Source organism: Bos taurus, chromosome 5 (genome assembly GCF_002263795.3).
Source record: "Bos taurus isolate L1 Dominette 01449 registration number 42190680 breed Hereford chromosome 5, ARS-UCD2.0, whole genome shotgun sequence".
Classification (NCBI taxonomy): domain Eukaryota; kingdom Metazoa; phylum Chordata; class Mammalia; order Artiodactyla; family Bovidae; genus Bos; species Bos taurus.
Window position 1 is genome coordinate 17,877,738 of NC_037332.1, and position 24,658 is coordinate 17,902,395.

At 35.8% G+C, this 24,658-nt stretch overlaps 1 protein-coding gene across 8 annotated transcripts in view; it reads right to left on the reverse strand.

Moving 5' to 3' along the window:
- Positions 1-24,658, reverse strand: part of CEP290 (centrosomal protein 290) — a 96,056-nt gene that overhangs the window by 41,001 nt on the left and 30,397 nt on the right. For 7 of the 8 annotated variants that reach the window (XM_059886126.1, XM_059886125.1, XM_005206047.5 and 4 more), the window contains 12 exons: positions 23,294-23,458; positions 22,179-22,328; positions 19,442-19,557; positions 18,125-18,227; positions 17,804-18,034; positions 13,647-13,820; positions 9,918-10,029; positions 5,977-6,182; positions 4,897-5,048; positions 2,572-2,683; positions 1,507-1,962; positions 579-743 (listed from right to left, as the gene is read on the reverse strand). In XM_059886126.1, the coding sequence (XP_059742109.1) occupies positions 579-743; positions 1,507-1,962; positions 2,572-2,683; positions 4,897-5,048; positions 5,977-6,182; positions 9,918-10,029; positions 13,647-13,820; positions 17,804-18,034; positions 18,125-18,227; positions 19,442-19,557; positions 22,179-22,328; positions 23,294-23,458 (2,142 nt within the window). 8 annotated transcript variants of the gene reach the window in all.

The following is a 24,658-nucleotide window of genomic DNA, read 5'->3' on the forward strand; positions in this document are numbered from 1 at the left end:
GAGATAGTAAACAAATAAGTATGTCATATGTCAGAGGGCGATGAGTGCTATGGAGTTAAATGAAACTAGGTAATCCGTATTTAAGGAATCTTGATGATAAAATTTACTGTTGTATGTTGGGTAACTAGTGAAGGCCTCATTGATAAGGTAAGACATTAGAGGTAAGATCAGAAGGCAGTGAAAGCATTGGTATCTTAGGTAAGAACAATTTAAGCAGAAGGAACAACAAAATGTCTAACGCAAGTAAGCATCTGCTTAGTGAACTGCATCTGCCTCAAAGCTTCTGTGCTTTATTCTATACCAAGCTGCCTTATTCCATCAGTGACGGCCAGTAGAAACTGGTAAAGGTGAATTTAAATAACCAACAGTGAAACAAAAATTAACTTACCAAATAAACTTGCTTATGAATTCTTCCTTTCAAGACTACTAATTAGAATAGCTTAAAAAATGACAAACAATATTTTATAAGAATAATAATAGAAGCTATACTTGATTAGGAAAATAAGGTAGTCATCAATGCAATGTTGTTATATTAAAAATCTTAGCAACAAAACACCAAAATAAATATAAAATGAAACCTTATTCTGCTGCACAATTTCTTCCTCCAGACTACTGATTGTGTTCTCATATTCAGAAATTATATTATTCAAATATTTTATTTCTTCTTTATCCTTGACTAATTCTCGATTGAGTTTAAGCTCTTGAAGACGGAGTTCTTCTATTTTTGTGTGCCAACTGATTACCTAAATATTTATAAATTACATATACAAATGTTAATATTATATTAATAAATAATGTATTTCTCTACTGATCTTAATGATTTTAATTCAAATTAATGGACATTCTAAAATAAAATAAGATATAAAATTATCCTTGGTTGTGCCAAAAAGAAAAGTTTTTTTAGAATTTCTATAGACTTTTTTAATATGTAGAATCTTAACATAAAACATTTTTCAAAATATGCTGAAACGGATATCACTAATAATCACATTTATTTATTCATTTACTTTCATGTATTTGTTGGGTCCTTAGTGTTTGTGTGTAATTGCAACATTGGTTTTACTTTCGTAAATAAAAATCCCAAATGTTTCCAGCCTAGAGAATAAAATTTAATTTCAAAATAATTATTTTTCATTAATTCCTTCCAAATAAGAGTAAAAACAAAATTACATTAAAAAATAAATGTAGGCCTACTACTTGTTTAATCACTATAATGTTTAAGAACAATTACAACTAGTATTTAATTAATACATACTTTCCTAGAGTGTTTAAAATTCTTTGATATTACACTCTAAGCATTTCTACTGAAACTATGGCTTAGAGGAGTCTCATTTTATTTATAAACAGATATTCTAATAGCCCAAACTCCTAATTTATATAATCTAAATTAATAAATTATATCTGGAATTTTGCTCATATATTAAGCATTTTCCACATAGGCACATATTAACTCAAAATGATTATGTACCTCTTTTGAACATACTGAACTTAAAATCGGTGTTTTACCTTTTGGGCTCCCCTGGCATCCTTTAAAGTGCTTATTAAATCTTCCAGTCCCTTTAACTTTAATTCCATCTCCAGTGTTTTGTTCTTCAGACTTCTATGTTCTTGTTGAGAATTTTTCATTTCTTCCATTATCTTAAGTTTGTCATTTTGTAACTGAATCATTGTTTTAGAGAACTTTTCCTGTTGTGCCAAAGGTAAAGCTCCACTAAACTGTCGTCGTAGAGACTGAATTGTTTGGCGCAGATGTTTTGCTCTGTTTCTACCCTCCAAACGGGCATAAAAGAGAGCTTGTTCTTTTTCATCGAGTTTCTGCTCTAAGCGCAGAGTATGGGCCTCCACCTTCTGCAGTTTAGATGCAACTGACTCCACCTTGCCAAGAGCAGCAGCCTCACTAGCCTGAAGGGAGACTACGTGTTGGTGCAGCTTGGCAATCAGTGCCTTTTCATCAGACTGTGCCTGACATGAAAAATAAATATTTGTAGTAAGTTTCAAGTTTTCCCAGTGAAACTTATCGTGGACTTAAAAATCAGAATTTACTAATTTAAAACAATTACAAAAATCTAACCTTGCTTTAACATAAATTGCAAAAGACTGCAGAATAAAAAGAACTAGAATGAAACTTATTTAAAATCTAAATCTGGCACCTAACTACATACCAGTTGGAATATTACTAAGTTTACTTTAAACGTCCATATGTAAATAACAATACTGATAATACTACTAATGTAGACAACGGGTAGTTTTTTAATCCTAAAAAAACTATAATGTGAGAATATGTGGAAACCTATACATAAATACAAGGAACAATGCTGTTATGAAAGACATGTTTCTCCCCATTGTCTGAACTGTGATCAGCAGTTGGTACAATGCATCTGTAAGCATTTAAATGTTTTCCTGTGTTACCAATGGCATTTCAAATTAAAATTTTTCTAATCAAGTTACAATTAACGAAAACAGGAGCCTCTATTTGATTTATCCTGATTAAAACTACAAAATGATCCCAATATCTAACATAAATTTTGGAAAAGAAAAGCCTCTATGTAGAAGAGTTAACACTGCACATACCTGATAGTCTAACAGCTGTGTTCTGAGGGACTCTACTTCCTTCTCCCTGGACTGTTGTTGTGCATTCAAAATTTCAACTTGCCTTTTGGCAATATCAGAAATCTCTTTTAGTCTAGGAAGTAATAAGATACTTCAGATATGATTAGGTACATACTCTAAGTAAATAAATACTAGATTTTCCAATTTCTAGACCCTTGTGGAAAAGCTGTTAGCTTGCAGCATCTCTTCTTTTTACGAAATACTAAAGTTTCCTGAAGTATTTCATGGAACATAATTCCATGAGAGGTTAACAGGTTTTAACCGCTCCATTCCCAACATTGCTCTCCCTTGAAAATTCATATACACAGTATCATATCAAATGCTCTGAGAAGTTCTAAAGTAAAAAAGGATCTCAATCTGTACATGTACATTTCCCAAACATAAATGGCCAACAAACTCCTCTCACAAATTTTTTCATGAGACACTTGTTACCGTGGTTTGGTATAGCTGGAATAAGGTATTAGGTAGGCTTACTTGACAAATTGTACAGTTAAGATTATAGAAATTTAAATTTTCAAGGTCAATCAATGATGCTTTGATTGGCTTTATTTTAATTTATAAGGTAGCAGAAATGTGAAAAAGATTATACATTTATTACTATTACCAAAAAAGGAGGGGAGCTTGATGATAATTATTAAATGTCCTATATGACCATTGTGATAAGATTAAATAGGTAAACTAAAATGCATTTTACTTTGGACTGGAATAATTTTAGTTCAGTGTAACTGATAAGTCTGGTTTCCTCATGTTGATTAGAAATTCTCATTGCCAGTTATATGAGTCTTAATCAATTAAAATATGACAAAATGATTAATTATAACTTAGTTTACTAAAAAAGGTGAGGTCCATGACATAAGAAGAATAAAGGAGTCCTTCATAGTGAAAGGGCTGGAAATTAGTGATATTACCAAAACAAGGTTCCAAAACAATGGCTATACTTTCATGGGTTAGCCATAACCCTGTTTACTAATTATTTGAGCTTGATGAATCAACTCAAGGATCCTCATACTACTCTAAAGCAGCTAACACATGATTACAAATGGATACAAGCATATACCTGGTGTATAGTACTTCCTCCTACATATATTTTGAATTCTAAGAGAATACACTGTTTCTTTATATAAAATGAAAACAACAAATGTTATCTGGATTATTAAGTGGATTGGGATGATTCAATAAGTATTTAATACAAAGCACAGTACACAGAGTGTAGCTTCCCAGGTGCTCGTCCCCCTGCCAGTGTAGGAGAAGCAGGTTAGAGCCCTGGGTTGGGAAGATTCCCTGGAGAAGGAAATGGCAACCCACTCCAGTATTCTTGACTGGAGAATTCCATGGACAGAGGAGCCCCATGGGCTACAGCTCATGGGGTCACAAGAGTTGGACATGACTTAGCGAATGAGCCCACAAACAGTACACAGTAGATACCCAAGATATGCAAACTGAATCAAATCTGAATTGTTCTTTATATTTTTACAGCAACCCTATTATAACTAGATATACTATAACTCTCTTAGTAAGTTAAGTAAATGCCACAACCCTTCCTTCCAAAAAAATACTAGTATGTGGTAAAAAAACAGATTTCATAGGGTCCTGATGCCAAGTTCTGTGTTTTCTGTAATACTGGGTTCTGATAAATATAAATCTTGAGAAGTTATTTCTTCTCCAATATTGTTATTTATGCCAGTTAAATATCAATCTTGTTAATATTACTTAGTGAAAGTGAAGTTGTTCAGTCGTGTCTGATTCTCTGCGACCCCATGGACTGTAGCCTACCAGGTTCCACCATCTATGGGATGTTCCAGGCAAGAATACTGGAGTGGGTTGCCATTTCCTTCTCCAGGAGATCTTCCTGACCCAAGGATTGAACCTGGGTCTCCCGTATAGTAGGCAGACGCTTTACCATCTGAGCCACCAGGGAAGTCAATTATTACTTAACAGAGTTCTATATAAAAAGAAACCAGCATCAACTGCTACTAAGGATATTACCCTTGATCACTGTAATGAGGTTTCATAATACAAAGCACAGTGGACACAGCTAACCAAATGACAAACATGGACACAGCTAACCAAATGACGCACACGGACACAGCTAACCAAATGACGCGCACGGACACAGCTAACCAAATGACGCGCACGGGCACAGCTAACCAAATGACGCGCACGGGCACAGCTAACCAAATGACGCGCACGGGCACAGCTAACCAAATGACGCGCACGGACACAGCTAACCAAGTGACGCGCACGGACACAGCTAACCAAGTGCCTAAAACTTGCACACGCACTTACTTTGATACTTCAACTTTTAGTTCCATTTCACTCTTCTCTAATTCTAGAATGTGTTGCCTGTCAGCATCGCTTACTGTCTTGCTCACACTATCAGCTAATTCATCTCTTAACATCTGTTCCACTTTCTGTGCCTCCAAATTGATTCTGGTAAGCTGGGAAAATAACAAAAGATGTTTAGAAACATTAGCTTTGGTGAAGTTTTCCTAATATACCTTTAAGCATCCTGCAGTCCTCTTTATTTTAGTCCAGATACTAACTTGGGTGTCAAGTATTAAGAATAGATTGAAGATGATAAGGAGAGAAAAAGCCAGGAACAAATTAGGAAAACTCTAGTTATATGTCAACCCACCAAGTCATTTATATTGGTCAACTCACAATCTAGTAAGATATGAATCTATGATACTCTTAATTTACTTAAAATGCTTGTTACATTTTACTTCAATTATATCATCTATAAATAAAGTTAATATTAATGAAATCTTAATATATTATTTAATGACTTGGTTAAAACAAACAAAATAACATGAATGACCTGAGAAATTTACTAATTGTCAAGGAAGAGTGCTTGAGAATATATATGATTATATATTCATCATAAATTGTTGAATATTTGCAAACGATATTATTGCCAGCCAATTTAATAATTTTAACCATATCAAAAAAGTCTAAAACTTTCTATTAGAATGAAGTCCCTGAGAGGAGAGATTACTGTCTTTCTTATTTTGTGCTATAACTCCAGTTCCCACACAGCATCTGGCATGTTATAGGCACTCAGAAATAATAACTGTTAAATGAATGGATGACAATGGAAGGAAATTCCATTAAGCAAATAACATCGTTTTGCACATTACACCTAAATTTTGTAATGCTGGTAAGAAATAAGAACTCAATCACAGAAATACATGGTTTCTTTTTAAACATTTCAGATATAAAGCTACATTATTTATCTATTACATGAAACACAAGCACTGTATTAATATGCTGCTTCAGAGTTACAAACAAACCTCTTCCAATAATACAATGGCTACCGTGAATAATTATTTACTTTCTAACTGCATGATAAAAATTATAATATCAAACCTCAGCAAATTTGGTTTCCAATTCAAAATTGCGTTCCTCCACTTGCTGTAGTGAAGTCTTCACATGTTCGTACATTTTTTGAGAATGTTCAGCCCTCTGCCTTTCATTTAATTCCTTCATCTCCAGCATAGTGATTTTTTTTGAAATAGAAACAATCTCACTGTTGGTTACAGATTTCTTTGCCTTATCCATGTTAGATTCATTTCCTAAATGCAACAATATGTTGGTAAATCTTATGCTCCTCTTATCAAAATGTTATCCCCAATATTTTAGACATCATATAAGGAGGTAATATGGTTCTGTGGAAAACACATGAGCCTTTTGAATTATGACAGACCTGGGCACTAGTCGTAGCTCTGTTACATCTTGTCTGTATGCTGCCTACCCCATTTAATCTCTCGGGAACTTCCACGTTTCATCATTCAAATGATCATAAAAATTATTCTTCATAGGATGAAAGGCATTTTGTGCTTTACTTTATTGAGCTTGGCAGATAACTGCATTTTTTTTTTCTTTTTGTTTTTAAACTGAAGGTATGTGGCGACAGGCCTGAGCCGAGTAAGTCTACTGGTGCCATTTCTCCAATACCGTTTGCTCTTTTTGTGTTTCTGTGTCACAATGGTAATTCTCACAATATCTCACCCTTTTCCACTACTAGTATATTGGTTATGTGATCCATGATCAGTGATCTTTGATGCTACTACTATGACAAACTGAAGGTTCAGATGATGGCTAGCATTTTTTAGCACTGAAGTATTTTAGCATTAAGGTATGCATATTATTTGTTTATATATAATACGATTACACACCTAATACACTATAGTATAATGTAAACATAACTTTTATAGGCACTGGGAAACTAAAACATTTCTGTGACTCATTTATTGCAATATTTGTTTTGTTGTGCTGGTCTAGACCTGAACTTGCAGTATGTCCAAGGTATGCCTGTACAGAAGTAACCATGTAAAAGATGTAGTGTGGGAGGTGTCACAAATAGGAAGACAAAAAAGGGCAAATAAACACATTTTGTTAACTGAGAAATACATTGTATAAGAAGAAATACAGTGAAGTAACACTACTCTGTGAATGCAAGTTCAATGACTTTACTTTTAAAGTCTTAAAGAGTAAAAAAGTAAAACCTGAAGCAATGTGATTTAGCGATTTTACCAAATATCTTCTTTAACCCTGAATATTATTTGGCTTTTGTATATATCTAATGCTTTTGAACTGTGGTGTTGGAGAAGACTCTTCAGAGTCCCTTGGACTACAAGGAGGTCCAACCAGTCCATCCTAAAGGAGATCAGTCCTGGGTGTTCATTGGAAGGACTGATGCTAAAGCTGAAACTCCAATACTTTGGCCACCTTATCCAAAGAGCTGACTCATTGGAAAAGACCCTGATGCTGGGAGGGATTGGGGGCAGGAGGAGAAGGGGATGACAGAGGATGAGATGGCTGGATGGCATCACTGACTCGATGGACATGAGTTTGACTAAACTCCAGGAGTTGGTGATGGACAGGGAGGCCTGGCATGCTGCGATTCATAGGGTCACAAAGAGTCGGACACGACTGAGCAACTGAACTGAACTGAATGGGTTTCCCAGGTGGTGCTAGTGGCAAAGACACTGTCTGCCAATGCAGAAGATGAAAGAGATGCAGCTTTGATCCCTGGGTTGGGAAGATCCCTGGGTGGAGGAAATGACAACCCATTCCAGTATTCTTGCCTGGAGAATCCCATTATTTATTAATCTTTAAATATTTATTTATTTGTTTGGCTGTAGCAGGTCTCAGTTGCCACACACAGGTCTTCCAATCTGTGTTGCAGAATGTGTGGTCTTTTAGTTGTGGCATAAGAACTCTTAGTTGTAGAATATGGGATCTAGTTCCCTGACCAGGGATCGAACCCGGACTCCCTGTGGTAGAAGTGCAGAATCTTGATCACTGGGCCATCCTCAAATAAGTTATTTTATTTAATTTTATTAGTTATTACACCCTCATCTTATATATGCAGTTGTATAGCTTATCTTTGTACACAAAAGTTTGTGGTTAAATGAAAAGAAAACCAAAAAAACACCCCAGTTTACAATGAAAAGGTATCATGTAGGAATGTTAGTCATTTTTTAAGAAGAGAAAATGAGTATTTCTGTTATGCATAACAGACGTGCTCCAGGAAAAAGACATTTGGTAGAGAGTTTTATTTTTTAGAGTGTCAATTAATCATTATGTTCAGGCAAGTCAATTATTTTAAGGAACTGTGCAGTGATTCATTTTGTCTTTTACAATAATGCCCTTCTATCTTTCTAGCTTTACAAGCTTGAGTTCTATAACTGAGTTTGCTCAAAAGTACATAAATTTTTTGGAAACCAGGCAAATTGTTTTGGTGTCTACATCAGTTTTAAGAAGTACTTCCTTTTGTCCTGTATATATCTAAAATAGTTGCTGCAGGCAGTGATCAAATAACTAATAGTAACATTACTGGAAAGCTAAATGTGTTAGGAAAACATTATGGAACCATTTAGGCAACTAACCACCATGAAGGACAGAAAAAAAAGTTGCAGTAAATATAAATATACAAAGAACATAAAACCCCTTTCCATTTTCTTTTGTGCTAAACTCTGATAGTGAAAAGAGACACTCTGTATTTGGAGTGTCCTAGGGAGAGTAACAGCCAACACCAATCAATTCCTGCATGAAAAAAAGTAATAAAGTGACACTAATAAACAAAGAGATAAGGAAGGGCAACAGGAAATAAAAGCTTTTAAAAATTCAGTGATACAAAGCCATGTATCAGAGAGATTAAAGTATTTGAAATTAAGGAATTTCTATAAGGAACTCAGCACTTATTAAAGAGACACAGGATAGGATGAACAAAGAGCTTACTGAAACTGTATATAATATTCTTTTCTCTATCTCAGTTAAAATTTCATCTTCTTTCATTTAAGAGTTAGATGAAAGTCAATTCACTTTTAATCTCTTAATGAATTAAAAATCACATTTCTAAAAGTAGCTTATTTTAGACTTCCCAATGTCAAGCCTCTCTAAACTACATCTGTTAACAATTTAACAGTAACAGAAACCTTGAAAAACATTAGAGCTCCAAGGTATAGAAAACAAAAGAAACACCTTACCCAAAGGAGCAAATTTATCTAGAAAGCATAATGCTAGTAAGATAAAATAACTTAAATCTCATGAACTAGGAAAACCATTTGAAAAATGAATATGGAAAATCTTAGCAGAAGCCACATAGAATTTAATACCCTTTGAGACAATAGTATCTCTGTTAGATACACATGAAAATGTTGACAGCAGCAATAAATAAGCAATACCAAAACTTAGAAAAGCGGGTGATTTAATCCCTCAAACACAGTACTTTATGGTATGAATATTTATAAGTATAATGAATAAAAAATGAAATATTTTGTATCTACTAAATAAATATAGCATACAATGTTTATTATAGTTTTAAGTATATAAAATATATAAACATGTATAAGGTAATACAGAATTGATATAGTAGTGAAACTGTAGCAATATGCTTAAGGTCATCTTTTAATTTAAAAATATCAAATGATATATTGCTAATGTAACTTTACACACAGTGAAAGAGTTCATTATACTATCATTAAAATACAGATATTTCAAAATTATCATCTGCATTAATTCTTAAATGGTTCAATATAATACCTAATGCTAACTCATAAATTTTAGCACATATGATTTCCTTAGAAACAAATCCAATTTAATAACTAAAAATCAAATCTTGGTAGAGATTAGTGCAACACTAATTCATCAACTGCCTGCTAAATTAAACAGTTAGGCAGAGAGTTCATTTTTTATCAAACAATTTCCTTTTTATCTATCTGGTATAGAAAGAGAACTTTAAATGAAAAAATACTCACTATTAGATCTTAATTATTTTATATTATCAGAGTCATAATACTTACCTAATTTAGTTTCTTGTTCCCAGGCTTGTTCAATAGTGTGAAGCTTTTCTTTGGTAATCTCCAGTTCTTTACTGATAGACTCCATTTGTTCTTTTAGGGATACATTTTCACACTAAATAAAATAGCAACATCACTGAGAAAGGACCCTGTAATTTTGACTAATACCACAGAAGTGACATTGTCTTAACTTCACACAATAATGTCCTAAAGCTCACCAACTTTTTTTTAACAAAAGTAGAAGTTTCCCTATATGTAATACAAATATAGACATACACATGTATATATGTTGTATGAACATACATATAAAATATTATTTTAAAATAATCATTAAAATCTTGTATATCCAGTATACAAAACTGTATACTTGTACATCTTGTATATCCTAACCTTCTGAGCACTAGCTTATGCCATGTTCACTTTTGGCCAACATGGATACTCAACAGTTTCATAACCTTCCCTTAAGGAAGGGAAGGGCATCGTCAGATTCCTGTTTAGAATGACCATTCTGGTGGCAGCAAGTAGAATGTAACATGGAAGTATGGACATGGAACAGCAGACAGGTTCCATATCTGGAAAGGAGTACGTCAAGGCTGTATATTGTCACCCTGCTTATTTAACTTCTAGGCAGAGTACATCATGAAAAATGCTGGACTGGATGAAGCACAAGCTGGAATCAAGATTGCCAGGAGAAATATCAATAACCTCAGAAATGCAGATGACACCACACTTATGGCAGAAAGCAAAGAGGAACTAAAGAGCCTCTTGATGAAAGTGAAAGAAGAGAGTGAAAAAGTTGGCTTAAAGCTCAGCATTCAGAAAACGAAGATCATGGCATCTGGTCCCATTGCTTCATGGCAAACAGACGGGAAACAATGGAAATGTGAGAGACTTTATTTTTGGGGGCTCCAAAATCACTGTAGACAGTGACTGCAGCCATGAAATTAAAAGACGCTTGCTCTTTGGAAGAAAAGTTATGACCAACCTAGACAGCATATTAAAAAGCAGAGACATTACTTTGCCAACAAAAGTCTGTCTAGTCAAAGCTTTGGTTTTTCCAGTAGTCATGTATGGATGTGAGAGTTGGACTATAAAGAAAGCTAAGCACTGAAGAATTGATGCTTTTGAACTGTGGGGTTGGACGATATTCTTGAAAGTCCCTTGGACTGCAAGGAGATCCAACTAGTCCATCCTAAGGGAAATTAGTCCTGAATATTCACTGGAAGGACTGATGCTGCAGCTGATACTCCAATACTTTGGCCACCTGATGCAAAGAACTGACTCATTGGAAAATACCTTGATGCTGGGAATGACTGAAGGTGGGAGGAGAAGGGGATGACACAGGATGAGATGGTTGGATGCCATCACCAACTCGATAGACCTCAGTCTGAGTAAGGTCCGGGAGTTCGTGATACAGGGAAGCCTGACATACTGCAATCCATGGGGTTGCAAAGAGCTGGACACGACTGAGTGACCGAACTGAACTGAACTGAATCATTACCACAATAATAATGGTAGAGAATAAAACTAAGACTTCCCAGTAGAGAGGCACATATGTTCAGAATTATAACTGAGATACAGGAAGTAAAGAAGAGAAAAGGATATACTACAAATAGAAAAAAGTTTAAGGTTTGAGTAGAAATGAAAAATGTTATCTGGGAAAATAAATTTTAAAAGTTAAAAGTTATTCATTCATATCTATAATTTTTAATGTTAGAGAAGTGAGGACAGCAGATATAAAAGATGGGGAAAAGGTGAGATTATTATCACACTTAAATATGCAGAATTTTATACAAAATTAATATAATCATCTCTCTTCAACAAAAATAATAAAAAGTAAACTGATCCTGATTATTTCTAGTTAATACTAATAAATAATGACTCAGATAATTGTGTCATTATAAAAGACTGAAAGCAGGATAAAAAATAAAAGATTGAAGGCAGGAGGAGCAGAGGACAACAAAGGTCAAGATGGTTGGGTGGCATCACTGACTCAATGGACATGAGTTTGAGCAAGCTCTGGGAGATGGTGAAGGGCAGGAAAGGCTGGCATGCTGCAGTCCATGGGGTCGCAGAGTTGGATATGACTGAACAACTGAACAACAAAAACATATAACTGTGTAGGAGCCACTGAAAGCTATTCAGAATATTTTCTTGAATATGCCTCCCTAAGCAAGTGAAGAGGAACTCAAAAGCCTCTTGATGAAAGTGAAAGAGGAGAGTGAAAAAGTTGGCTTAAAGCACAACATTCAGAAAACTAAGATCATGGCATCTGGTCTCATCACTTCATGGGAAATAGATGGGGAAACAGTGGAAACAGTGTCAGACTTTCTTTTTTGGAGCTCCAAAATCACTGCAGATGGTGATTGCAGCCATGAAATTAAAAGACGCTTACTCCTTGGAAGGAAAGTTATGACCAACCTAGACAGCATATTGAAAAGCAGAGACATTACTTTGCCAACAAAGGTCCGTCTAGTCAAGACTATGGTTTTTCCAGTGGTCATGTATGGATGCGAGAGTTGGACTGTGAAGAAAGCTGAGCGCCGAAGAATTGATGCTTTTGAACTGTGGTGTTGGAGAAGACTCTGGAGAGTCCCTTGGACTGCCAGGAGATCCAACCAGTCCATTCTGAAGGAGATCAGCCCTGGGATTTCTTTGGAAGGAATGGTGCTAAAGCTGAAACTCTGTGCAGAGCTGACTCATTGGAAAAGACTCTGATGCTGGGAGGGATTGGGGGCAGGAGGAGAAGGGGACGATAGAGGATGAGATGGCTGGATGGCATTACCGACTCGATGGACGTGAGACTGAGTGAACTCCGGGAGATGGTGATGGACAGGGAGGCCTGGCGTGCTGCGATTCATGGGGTCGCAAAGAGGTGGACACGACTGAGCGACTGAACTCAACTGAGAAGCAAGTAAGAGCTTTCAAACCAAAAGATTTAGATCTCATTCTATTTCAATGAGTATCATAAAAGAAAATGAACCAAAAGACATAATTTCTTACTTTTGATGAAGAAGAGAAACAAAAACAGGAGCTTGTTTTCTTAATGTAAAACATATGAAGATCAAGTGGCTAGAAGAGAATTATAAAGGGTCTTGGGTCCTATTCATGAAAGTGTTAGTCACTCAGTCCTGTCCAACTCTATGCGACCCCATGGACTGTAGTCCACCAGGCTCCTCTATCCATGGAATTCTCCAAGAATCCTGGGAGTGGGTAGCCATTCCCTTCTCTAGGAGATCTTCTCAACACAGGGATCAAACCCGGATCTCTTGCAAAGCAGGCGGATTCCTTATCATCTGAGCCACCAGGGTTATTTCATAGACTTGAATTAAACCAAGATACTCCAGGCCACTTTTCTCTTTCCAGACAGTAAGAAAGGCTACAGATTTGCAGAGGTCATCCATGGTCCAGGAAGAGAGATTTATGTCTCATCTACTCTCTGCTACATCCATCCCCCAAAACTATGGGCCATGAGGCAATCAGAGGTCAGGGTAAGTGAAAACGGTGGATGCTTAATAATGCTTTCTCTTTTGATTACATTATTCTATATGTTCCACATTCTTTTTTCAAGTGCCTGGTTTAAGAGGTCTGATTCAGCTAAATTCCGCAAATAGGCTAAGGAAGATGACCTGGAAGAAGCTGTCCAGAAATTATTCTGTACCTACAGATACCACCCCCCTCACACACAAAGAGAGGCTCATATCACAAGGTTTAAGGATCACATCAACTTACCTCTAGGTGTTCCAAGTTATTTGTTCTTTGAACAAGCATATTATCTTTTTGCAAGATATCTCTGTACTTAGCAGTCAGTTCATTGTATTGTCTATTGGCCAATTCTAGTTCCGACAGAGAGACACTATTATCTACAACTTTTTGTAGTGCTGCAATCTTGAAAACGGCCATTTCCTATGTAAATAAAGATACATTGAATTGAAGTGTTGTTTTTTTTTTTTTCTGGTAAAGCACTAGCCACTTTTGAGATAATACAGCTGAAAGCAAAACAGATTTCAGAATCATTAAAAGAATCAGATGTATCCTGTATGAAAACATATTGCAATAATTATTAATTACTTTCATATAAGAAATGATATTTGGACATTGAAAATCTTAACAAAAATAAAATGAATTCTTTTATAACTCCTGTCATAGTTAAATGAAATTCAGTTAATCTGAGAAGTATATATACAGCAGCAAGAAAGCGTATCACTTAGAATATATCTTTGGATGGCTTTTTAAAATTTTATAAGGTTTAAAAAAACTTGTCTTTTGAAAACTGAAAGGCAAAATTTGCATCCCTGCAGGTAACATTTAGAGTTTAGCTACTTCTGCTTTTCTTTTTAATTCTGGCTGTGCTGGGTCTTTGTTGCTGCGCAGCTTTTCTTTAGTTGTGTCCAGCAGGCGTACTCCCTAGGTGTGCGTAGGCTTCTCACTATGGCGGCTTCTCTCGCTGCAGAGCACGGGCGCCAGGACGTGCGGGCTTCAGGAGTTGTGGTTCCCAGGCTCCAGATCACAGGCTCAATAGCTGTGGCACACAGGTTCAGCTGCTCCACAGTATGTGGGATCTTCCCAGATCAGGGATCGAAACCATGTCTCCTGCACTGTCAGGCAGATTGTCTACCACTGAGCTACCAGGGAAGTCCCTATTTCTGATTATTTATTATTAAACAAACTCGCTATAAAATTAAAGAAAATCTTTTGCTCACAGAAAAGAAACATTATATAGGGGAAAAAAACTTCTTTGAATCATAGCTATCTAGAATAAATAGTATCGAAGTCTAAATTACTTGGTTTATCTTCAACTCTTTAGTTACAGAGCTATGAAAGTCACTACTTAAAGACATCGTATTAACACCAAAAAGAAATGTCTGAACAGAAAACCAAATTTATGACATGAGAAAGATAAAGAATTTATGAGTTCCCTGGTGGTCCAGTGTTAGGACTTAGCACTTTCACTGTGGTGGCCTGGGTTCAACCCCTGGTCAGGGAACTAAGATCCAGCAAGTCAAGTGGCAGAGCCAAAAATTAAAAAAAAAAAAAAAAAAGTAAAAAACCCCCCAAATTATTTATGGTTATAATTCATTCTGAAGTAGAATAATGAGGGGAAAATATTTGTAATAGTACTTCAGACCTCATTTTGAAAACTCCTCTATAGAAATAAGTATCCCCTATTCTACCTTACCCTTGGGATTCTGTTTCACTTTTGCTGTGTGGTGAGGAAGATCATGTTTCACATCTTTAAAAATAACAGCCCCACCTTTTCTTTTTGGCTTTCAAAGTGTTGCAAAAACAAACAAAAATTTAGGCTGAAGAGGAAGAAAATTCCAGTTCTTTCTTCCTTCTATCTCAAATACTAGCCATATTTGTAATACTCCAAGAAAAACATTCTATAAAATATAACACAAAAATAATAACATTTCATATTGTAGATAAGTTTATTAGCATGACAATTTCACTCACTATTATCTTTAAAAGGAGATGGCAAGGAACTCAAGTAACATTTTAATTTTACTTTGAATTCTTTGGTTTACACTGTTGTTGTTGTTTAGTGACTAGTCGTGTCCAAGTCTTTTGCTACTGCATGGACTGGAGCCCACCAGACTCCTGTGTCCATGAGATTTCCCATAAGAATAGTGGAGTGGGATGCCATTTTTTTCTCCAGGGGCTCTTCCCGACCCAGGGATTGAACCCATGTTTCTTGCACTGCAGGTGGATTCTTTACCACTGAGCAACCAGGGAAGATTTACATGCTCTATATAAATTCAGACATGTCAAATGAATATGCTGCTGCCGCTAAGTCGCTTCCGTCGTGTCCGACTCTGTGCGACCCCATAGATGGCAGCCCACCAGGCTCCGCCCTGTCCCTGGGATTCTCCAGGCAAGAACACTGGAGTGGGTTGCCATTTCCTTCTCCAGTGCATGAAAGTGAAAAGTGAAAGGGAAGTCACTCAGTCGTGTCTGACTCTGAGCGACCCCACGGACTGGAGCCTACTAGGCTCCTTTGTCCATGGGATTTTCAAGGCAAGAGTACTGGAGTGGGGTGCCATTGCTTTCTCCGCAAACGAATATATACATACTTAAATAAGCTATAAGATCAGATGTAAAACAAGATGTAGAATAATACACATGGCATGCCACTTTTTGTGTCTTTGCTAACACTTGCAAAAGGAAACAGAAGGATTTTCAGTTACCTAAAGCGAGAAGGCAATGGGAACCCACTCCAGTACTCTTGCCTGGAAAATCCCATGGAGGAGCCTGGTAGGCTGCAGTCCATGGGGTCGCTCGGAGTCGGACATGACTGAGCGACTTCACTTTCACTTTTCACTTTCATGCATTGGAGAAGAAAATGGCAACCCACTCCAGTGTTCTTGTCTGGAGAATCCCAGGGACGGGGGAGCCTGGTGGGCTGCCATCTATGGGGCCGCACAGAGTCAGACACGACTGAAGCAACTTAGCAGCAGCAGCAGCAAAGGAGGTAAAGGGCTTCCCAGGTGGCTCAGTGCTAAAGAACCCACCTGATAATGCAGGAAACACAGGTTCAATCCCTGGGTTGGGAAGATTTCCCTGGAGTAGAAAATGGCAACTCATTCCAGTATTCTTGCCTGGGAAATCCCATGCAAGATTTCAGAGGAGCCTGGCAGGCTACAGTCTATGGGGTCACAAAGGAGTTGGAGACGACTTAGCCACTAAACAACAACAAAAGAGGCAAACAGGTGGAATATAATGAAGCAAAAGGTACAACGACAGAAGTAAGATTTCTCTGATGACATCTTTTGTGTAAATACTTTATGTATTCAAATTTAATTTTTAAAAAGTTATCCGTGAAGTTGAAAACAAATGTAAAACAAATGAGCCTAACCACAACAAATGTATATCATAACCACACAAAGGAGAATTACTTCACATCACTATAGAATATGTTATTTTGATGACACATTCTTACTCAGAGATAGTATAAAGACAATAAGAACTGTAAAGAAACTTTAAACTATGTCTGACAGCAGGAACCATACTTCAAGATAACCAAAGAGCTTTGGCTTATGAGGAAAAGCTGTTTATTTTATAAAAGAATATCTGCTAATAAATGAAAAGTACATAATAAACTAGAAACATCATGATTTTTGCAACTCCTGATGAAATAATTGGGTCAGGCAACAATTACCAATGGATGTTAAAACCATTAGAGAACTAATAAAGAACTGATTATTTGCATGGTATCAAAACATTACCAAAGAGTTAATTAACTAAATCACTTAAAAATAGAGATATATGGCTGTCTTCCCCTTAACACAGTTATCAGTCATGAAAATGGGACTACCAGATATTCCATCTCTTGAATGACACAATATAAAGTGTTACTTACAAAGTACAAAGTAGTCTTGCCAAAAATGTTTCCTTGAATATAACCACAGCTTCAAAGATAACTTTTAGTAAATATAATGGTTAGTGGAACAAATAAAATTATGACAGAATATAATTAAACATTCAGTATTTTTCAGAGAGGAGGAGAAAAAAAGGGGGAGATTCTATATTAAAAAGATTTAGGATAAGAAACATCCAAGGAGAATGCAGAGTCCTTGACTGGATCCAGGGACAATAAGGAAATGTGGATGTGGTCTGGACATTCGACAATATATAAAGTACTGTTGTCAATTTTGTTAAGTATGATAAAGTTACTGTAGTCATATAAACAGAAAAAGACTTTTTTTTTTAAGAGATGCATACTAAAATACTAAGGGGAGAAATGTCTGCAATTAAAATACTCTTACAAAAAACAGATGGAGCGATTATGGTCAAATGTTAGTAACTGTTTCCTATTAATCCAAGTGATAGTTATTACATATTATCCTTCTTGTCTGAAAACTTTCAGAGTTGAAAAAAATCAGACATACCTTAAAACGCTGCAAACGTCCAATTTTTTCACCAACTTCAGCCTCCATTGCCATCAATTCATTCTTCTGTTTCCCATTTTCTTTTCTAAGCTGTCTCTCCATTTCTACCAAAGTTGTATATTGCCTGATGAGTGACTTTTCATTCACCTGTAAGACTGTGATCTTTCTACTATTTTCTGCAAGTGTTTTTTTCATTTCATCTGAATCCATCTGAAGAGCACTGAGCAAATTCTGCACAAAGTCACATTTATATTACTTGTTGAATCTAGCTATCTTAGTTTGAATACTATTGAATATTGGTTTTAAAAGTGCTTTACTTACATTATATTCTTTTACTTTTATAGCATCTTGTTGGATTTGATCCTCAAGTCTTTTCTTTTCCTCTTTCATTGTTTCAGATTCTGTTTTCCAGTTCTCCTTTTCACTTTAAAGAATTTAAAAATAAAGCAATACAGTAAATCTATAGGAACAGATAACTTTAGATAATGGAAATTTAGTTACCATAAAACAAGAGAAATTATAACTAATCAACATATGATAACATAAGTTAAAATCCCACTTGAAAGGGTTAATCCTGGAAGTTATTATTATTATTTAATTAAATGAAGGTAAAACAAATTATTTTATCAAATTAAACTACAAATTACTACTCTATAACTATTACAATATAATGATAATGGATCTTGTAAACATTTTATTAAAAACAGAAGATAATTAAGAAAATAATCAATATTCCAAACTTACTCTGGAAATCAAGTCTCAGTATTCTGACCCTATTCTTAAATTTGAGTGTTAAATAATCGTGAAATATTTAGAATCCATACAAAGTGAGAAATCATTAGACTTAAAGAAGGTGTATAAGATATTATTGCCTACCCAGACCTCCAATTTGGTTGGCATAAACCACTTATGGTGTCAGCACTGAATGGTTCAAACCTGGACATATGACTTGGACAGCTCATTTACTATTCTGGCTAATGAGATCTAAGTCTGCTGGAGTCCTCTAGAAAAAATTTTATAAATAAAAATGAAGAATTGTGTGAAAAGAAAACACCCCTCTTCTTCAATGGACATGGTTCCATCTTCCTTGAAATCCTAACTCCTGCACCATCATAGGAGATAACATGACATACACTAGAAGATTCCCAAACATGACCCACCTATAATTAGCTTTGGCTTTCTTGTTGGATTAAATCATAATCATTCTTACTGTTTAAACAAACTTTGATCAGATATTCTAATTATTACTAAAGCTATTAGTCCATTAGTACAGATGAAATGGCAGAGATAAGAAGAAACAGGCTAGTTCTCTATGAAAACACATGAATAATGATGCTGGTGATGAAAAAGAACTACTGTTGACACGAACTGTTCATATGTGCCATAATATTCACAAAATACTCAGATCTGGGCATTTTCACATAATTAAGTTATTTCACATAATTAAGTTATTGAGTTAATAATAACTATGAAAAAGTATCACTATCACAGAATTTTACGGACAAGGAACTAAAACACAAAGCAAAGGAGAAGAGGCAGGAGGATAAAGGAAAAGAAAATATCTAAATATCTTTTGTTACTTAACTTTAATAAGAATATGCTACATTCATATTTATAAAGTTTTGCTAACACCTATACCTTAGGTATTCTTTATATAATAAGCTTTGTTGATGACGAATTACTGCAAATTTTCTGTTATAGTCTTCAAGAGAATCTTCTAAATTCTTTAACTTATTTTCTTTATATTCTAGTTCCTAAAAATTGGTTTAGAAATGAGAATGAAAAAATCATCAGGATATATTTCAAATCTGAAAGTATAAATTCATATTCTGACAAGATTATAGAAAAATATATAAAAAATAATCGACAACAAATCCATAAGCAGCCCAGATCATTTCTATGATTATTTTGAACATCTTATGGCATATGGAATGAGATAATATGTGTAAAAGAGAAGTTCTATGAAACAGGTAAGATTATTTTCATCATATATTTGTAATAGTTACAGTAACCATCAAATGATCAGATTCAGTGGTTACAAACTTGCCTCTAGCCACTCAGCCCCACATACCCTTTAGTGAACATATGCATTCATATCTTCACTCAAATTGTCCTCTCCAATTATTTAATTTTAAAGATGAAGAAACTTGAGACTCAGAAAGATCAAGTAACTTATTTAACATTAAAAACCTCATTAGTACTAGGCTTGGTAACCATTTTCTGAGACGTATGCCAAACTTGGTGCCAGGTGCCTACATATTTGCAGATCTAACACTTGCAGTCAGGTCTGGCTGACTCCAGAGATCTTGCTACTTCCAGCACTCTATGCTGCCTTAGGATTGGGAGTTCAAGTATTGTTTTGCCACTTTGAACAGGTCTTCGGATTTTTAACTGGTGTTTGCTAATCTACCACATCTGGTCCCATCACTTCATGGGAAATAGATGGGGAAACAGTGGAAACAGTGTCAGACTTTATTTTTTGGGGCTCCAAAATCACTGCAGATGGTGACTGCAGCCATGAAATTAAAAGATGCTTACTCTATGGGGTCGAACAGAGTTGGACACGACTGAAGCGACTTAGTAGCAGCAGCAACTCCTTGGAAGAAAAGTTATGACCAACCTAGATAGCATATTAAAAAGCAGAGACATTACTTTGCCAACAAAGATCCGTCTAGTCAAGGCTATGGTTTTTCCAGTGGTCATGTATGGATGTGCGAGTTGGACTGTGAAGAAAGCTGAGCGCCGAAGAATTGGTGCTTTTGAACTGTGGTGTTGGAGAAGACTCTTGAGAGTCCCTTGGACTGCAAGGAGATCCAACCAGTCCATTCTGAAGGAGATCAGCCCTGGGATTTCTTTGGAAGAAATGATGCTAAAGCTGAAACTCCAGTACTTTGGCCACCTCATTCGAAGAACTGACTCACTGGAAAAGACTCTGATGCTGGGAGGGATTGGGGGCAGGAGGAGAAGGGGACGACAGAGGATGAGATGGCTGGATGACATCACTGACTCGATGGACGTGAGTCTGAGTGAACTCCACGAGATGGTGATGGACAGGGAGGCCTGGCATGCTGTGGTTCATGGGGTCACAAGGAGTCGGACACAACTGAGTGACTGAACTGAACTGAATCTACCACAATGCTTTCTATGTGTTTTGTGTGTGTGTGTGTTTTTACACAAAGATTAAAAAATAATGAATCATCACAAGTAACATGACAAGGCTATACTGTTATTGACATACTACTTATTGACAGTGTTCCTGAAGTAAAGAAGAATAAATTCAGGAAAAGTGTTAAAATCAGAAATCTAAGAATAATGACACAACATGAATAATAAAGTAATGATCCAATAAACAGTTCAATTCTAATACTCAAGGATTGCTGCTGCTCCTAAGTCACTTCAGTCGTGTCCGACTCTGTGTGACCCCATAGACGGCAGCCCACCAGGCTGCCCTGTCCCTGGGATTCTCCAGGCAAGAACACTGGAGTGGGTTGCCATTTCCTTCTCCAATGCATGAAAGTGAAAAGTGAAAGTGAAGTCGCTCAGTCGTGTCCGACTCTTAGTGACCCCATGGACTGCAGCCCACCAGGCTCCTCTGTCCATGGGATTTTCCAGGTAAGAGTACTGGAGTGGGGTGCCATTGCCTTCTCCAACTCAAGGATTAAGTAATATAATTTACAAATACAAACAGTTGATAAGCATAACTCAAATATATTCACAAGTAGATTACTTAGGAAAGGGAAACAGCAGTGCTTACAATCAAAAACTTATTTTCATTGATTCTGAACACATTTGTAATTATATTTGCAAAGTAAGTGATTTTATGGTTATTCACACACACTTCAAATGGAAAAATGAAAAGCAACTCTCATTAGGCCATTCATAATGACTATAACATAGAGAGGAAAGCTGACAAACCAACACAGGGCAAGCAGTATCCTCTGTGATTTGCTAACGGAGTAACTAACCTTACAGGGAAAAGGGGAGAAAGAAATAAAAGACAATTTTAAGACAATTTCTCTTAAAAGTTTTTCTAGTGGTTAACACACAAAAAAGGAACAATTCTAATCATTACACAAAAAGCTGTGTCAGACTTTATCCATCTGAATTGTTTTTCCAACCAGCAACAGATAAAAGAGCTCACTTTACTTATACATTACTACCTTATAGTAGCTGCATGTTATTCTGTCAATCATACATTTCATATGAATGGCATGCCTGCTTTTCATTCAGATGAATAGAACAAACTGCTTTTATTCATAACATTCCATCTAACATCAAAATCCAGTAAAAATACATCTCACTGTTAATAGTCTAAGAACTCAAAGAAACAGCTGATGATTGTTATTTTGCTATTCACATATAAAGTTTTCAGTACCTGTAAGATATGTATTAAATATTCATTCTGAGCATTAATAATATTGGCACTAGATGGTGCTATCCCATCAGGTAAGTCTATTCCTTTAAACACAACATTTGATCCTTCTGTTTGTCGTAAAAGACTGGTTTCTTTTTCAAGATGATCTATCTGGAAACAAACAATTCAGAAATGAGAATCCCATCTCTTACACAAAAAGACAAATTAAAAAGCAGTAACTTAAATTTCCTAAAGAGTAACTTTAACAAGTAGATATATGAATGCTCTGCCAGGTATTAATTAAATTAATGTAATTTCTGCTTAGAGATGCCTAAGAATACATTTAAAATCTCTGTATCCTTTTATGTTTTCCTAGTGGCTCAAACTGTGGTGTTGGAGAAGACTCTTGAGAGTCCCTTGGACTGCAAGGAGATCCAACCAGTCCATTCTGAAGGAGATCAGCCCTGGGATTTCTTTGGAAGGAATGATGCTAAAGCTGAAACTCCAGTACTTTGGCCACCTCATGCAAAGAATTGACTCACTGGAAAAAACTCTGATGCTGGGAGGGTTTGAGGGCAGGAGGAGAAGGGGACGACAGAGGATGAGATGGCTGGATGGCATCACTGACTCGATGGATGTGAGTCTGAGTGAACTCCGGGAGTTGGTGATGGACAGGGAGGCCTGGCGTGCTGCAATTCAAAGGGTCGCAAAGAGTCAGACACGACTGAGTGACTGATCTGATTTGAGTGGCTCAAACCATAAAGAATCTGCCTGCAATGCAGGAGACCGGGGTTCAATCCCTGGGTCAGGTAAGATCCCCTGGAGAAGGAAATGGAAACCCATTCCAGTATTCTTGCCTGGAAAATCCCATGGACAGTAGAGCCTGGCAGGCTACAGTCCATGGGGTCGCAGAGTCAGACACAACTGAGCAACTAACACACAAACATTTTTACATTATAAAGTACTGATTTTTCCACTAATTCTATTTTAAAAATCCAAACAGAAGCTTTTCTAATATAGAAAGAATTAATTCAAGGGGCATATTCTCATAAAATAGTCATTAAGAAAACAAATGTTTCATATTAAACCTTTGTTCATAAGCTTAGCATTTTCTTTTATTTAAAAAAAATTCTCACCTTTAAATGTGCTTTTGTCAACTGCTGAGAATAATTTATAGCCTCTTTCCGAGATTCTCTGAGCTCCTGTCTTAATTCTTCATTTCTTCCAGTAAGTTGATCAACTTGGGCTTTTAAATGCAGATTAGCATCAAATATTCCTTCTGCATTCTTTGATTCTATAGCCTAATATATTTAAATTATATTGAAGAAATGTAAAGAAAAACACTAAAATCACAGTATAATAATTAAGTTTAAATAACACTTACATTTAAGCATTATACTACTCCCATGTGTAATAATGTATACCAACTCTATCTCTTACAAATTTATAAAATACCAGTTAACCTACATCAGTATTACCAAGCATACTGATCACCTCATTCTAACAATTAACAAATACTGAGCTAACTCAAGTAGACTGGTAGACCAGAAAAACAACTTAGACAGGAACAAGATGACTAAGGTTCAAATATAAACCAATCTCTTGCTAGCTGGACAACTGACTTAAAATTCCTTAAATCTTAGCTTCTTTATCTCTAAAGAAGGGGAAGTAATGTTAGCTCTGTCTGCTTCACAAAGCTTTTATACAGTCAAAATGAGATAATTTATATGCAAATACTTTGAAACCATGAAGCATCTTAAAGTAAAATATAAGCAATGGAATGAAATAGCTACTACATTCAATCAGATAAAATTTACACTGCTTCCTTTCCATACAGTTAAAGCATACAAGATAACAAAAGGAAAGTATGATAAAAGTCTTATCCAAGAGTTCTGGATAAAAAAAAAAAATATGTCAAATATTGAAGTCACCAACCCACTTCGAATACTATGTCTCAGATCAAACTCTGCTCTACAAGGGGAATTCTATTTAGTGACCAAATAGCCCAGTAAAATTCGAACTTTTTCTATTTTAATTGACAGCCTCGAGCGTTCCTGATACCACTGCTTCCACAGACTTCATCTGCTTCTCTTCTGGGTCATTATTTTTCTTTTTTTCTGATTGATATATCCCATTCAATGACATACCAGTATCTTGTCTAAGAGATCATCAGAATAGCACTTTAGATCAGATAATTGTTATGCACTTAAGTTTACTTTCTATCGCTATAGGATATTTTTCTGGGTCCCTATCACTGTCTAATTCAATCTCATTTTCCAAAAGGCCTTATAGACAACATGATGCTATTTATCAACAAGACAACTAACTAGACTACTTTATCATCTGTCAGAGTACCTCCTTCTGCCTATTTCTTCCTGCTATCCCTTTTGAATCAGTATAAATTATTACTTCATGTAGCCTGTTCTGATCTCCTTAGGGTAAAGGCTTACTCTTAGAAATCTACTGCCTTGAGTTAAATCCCAGATCACACTCTTGATGAG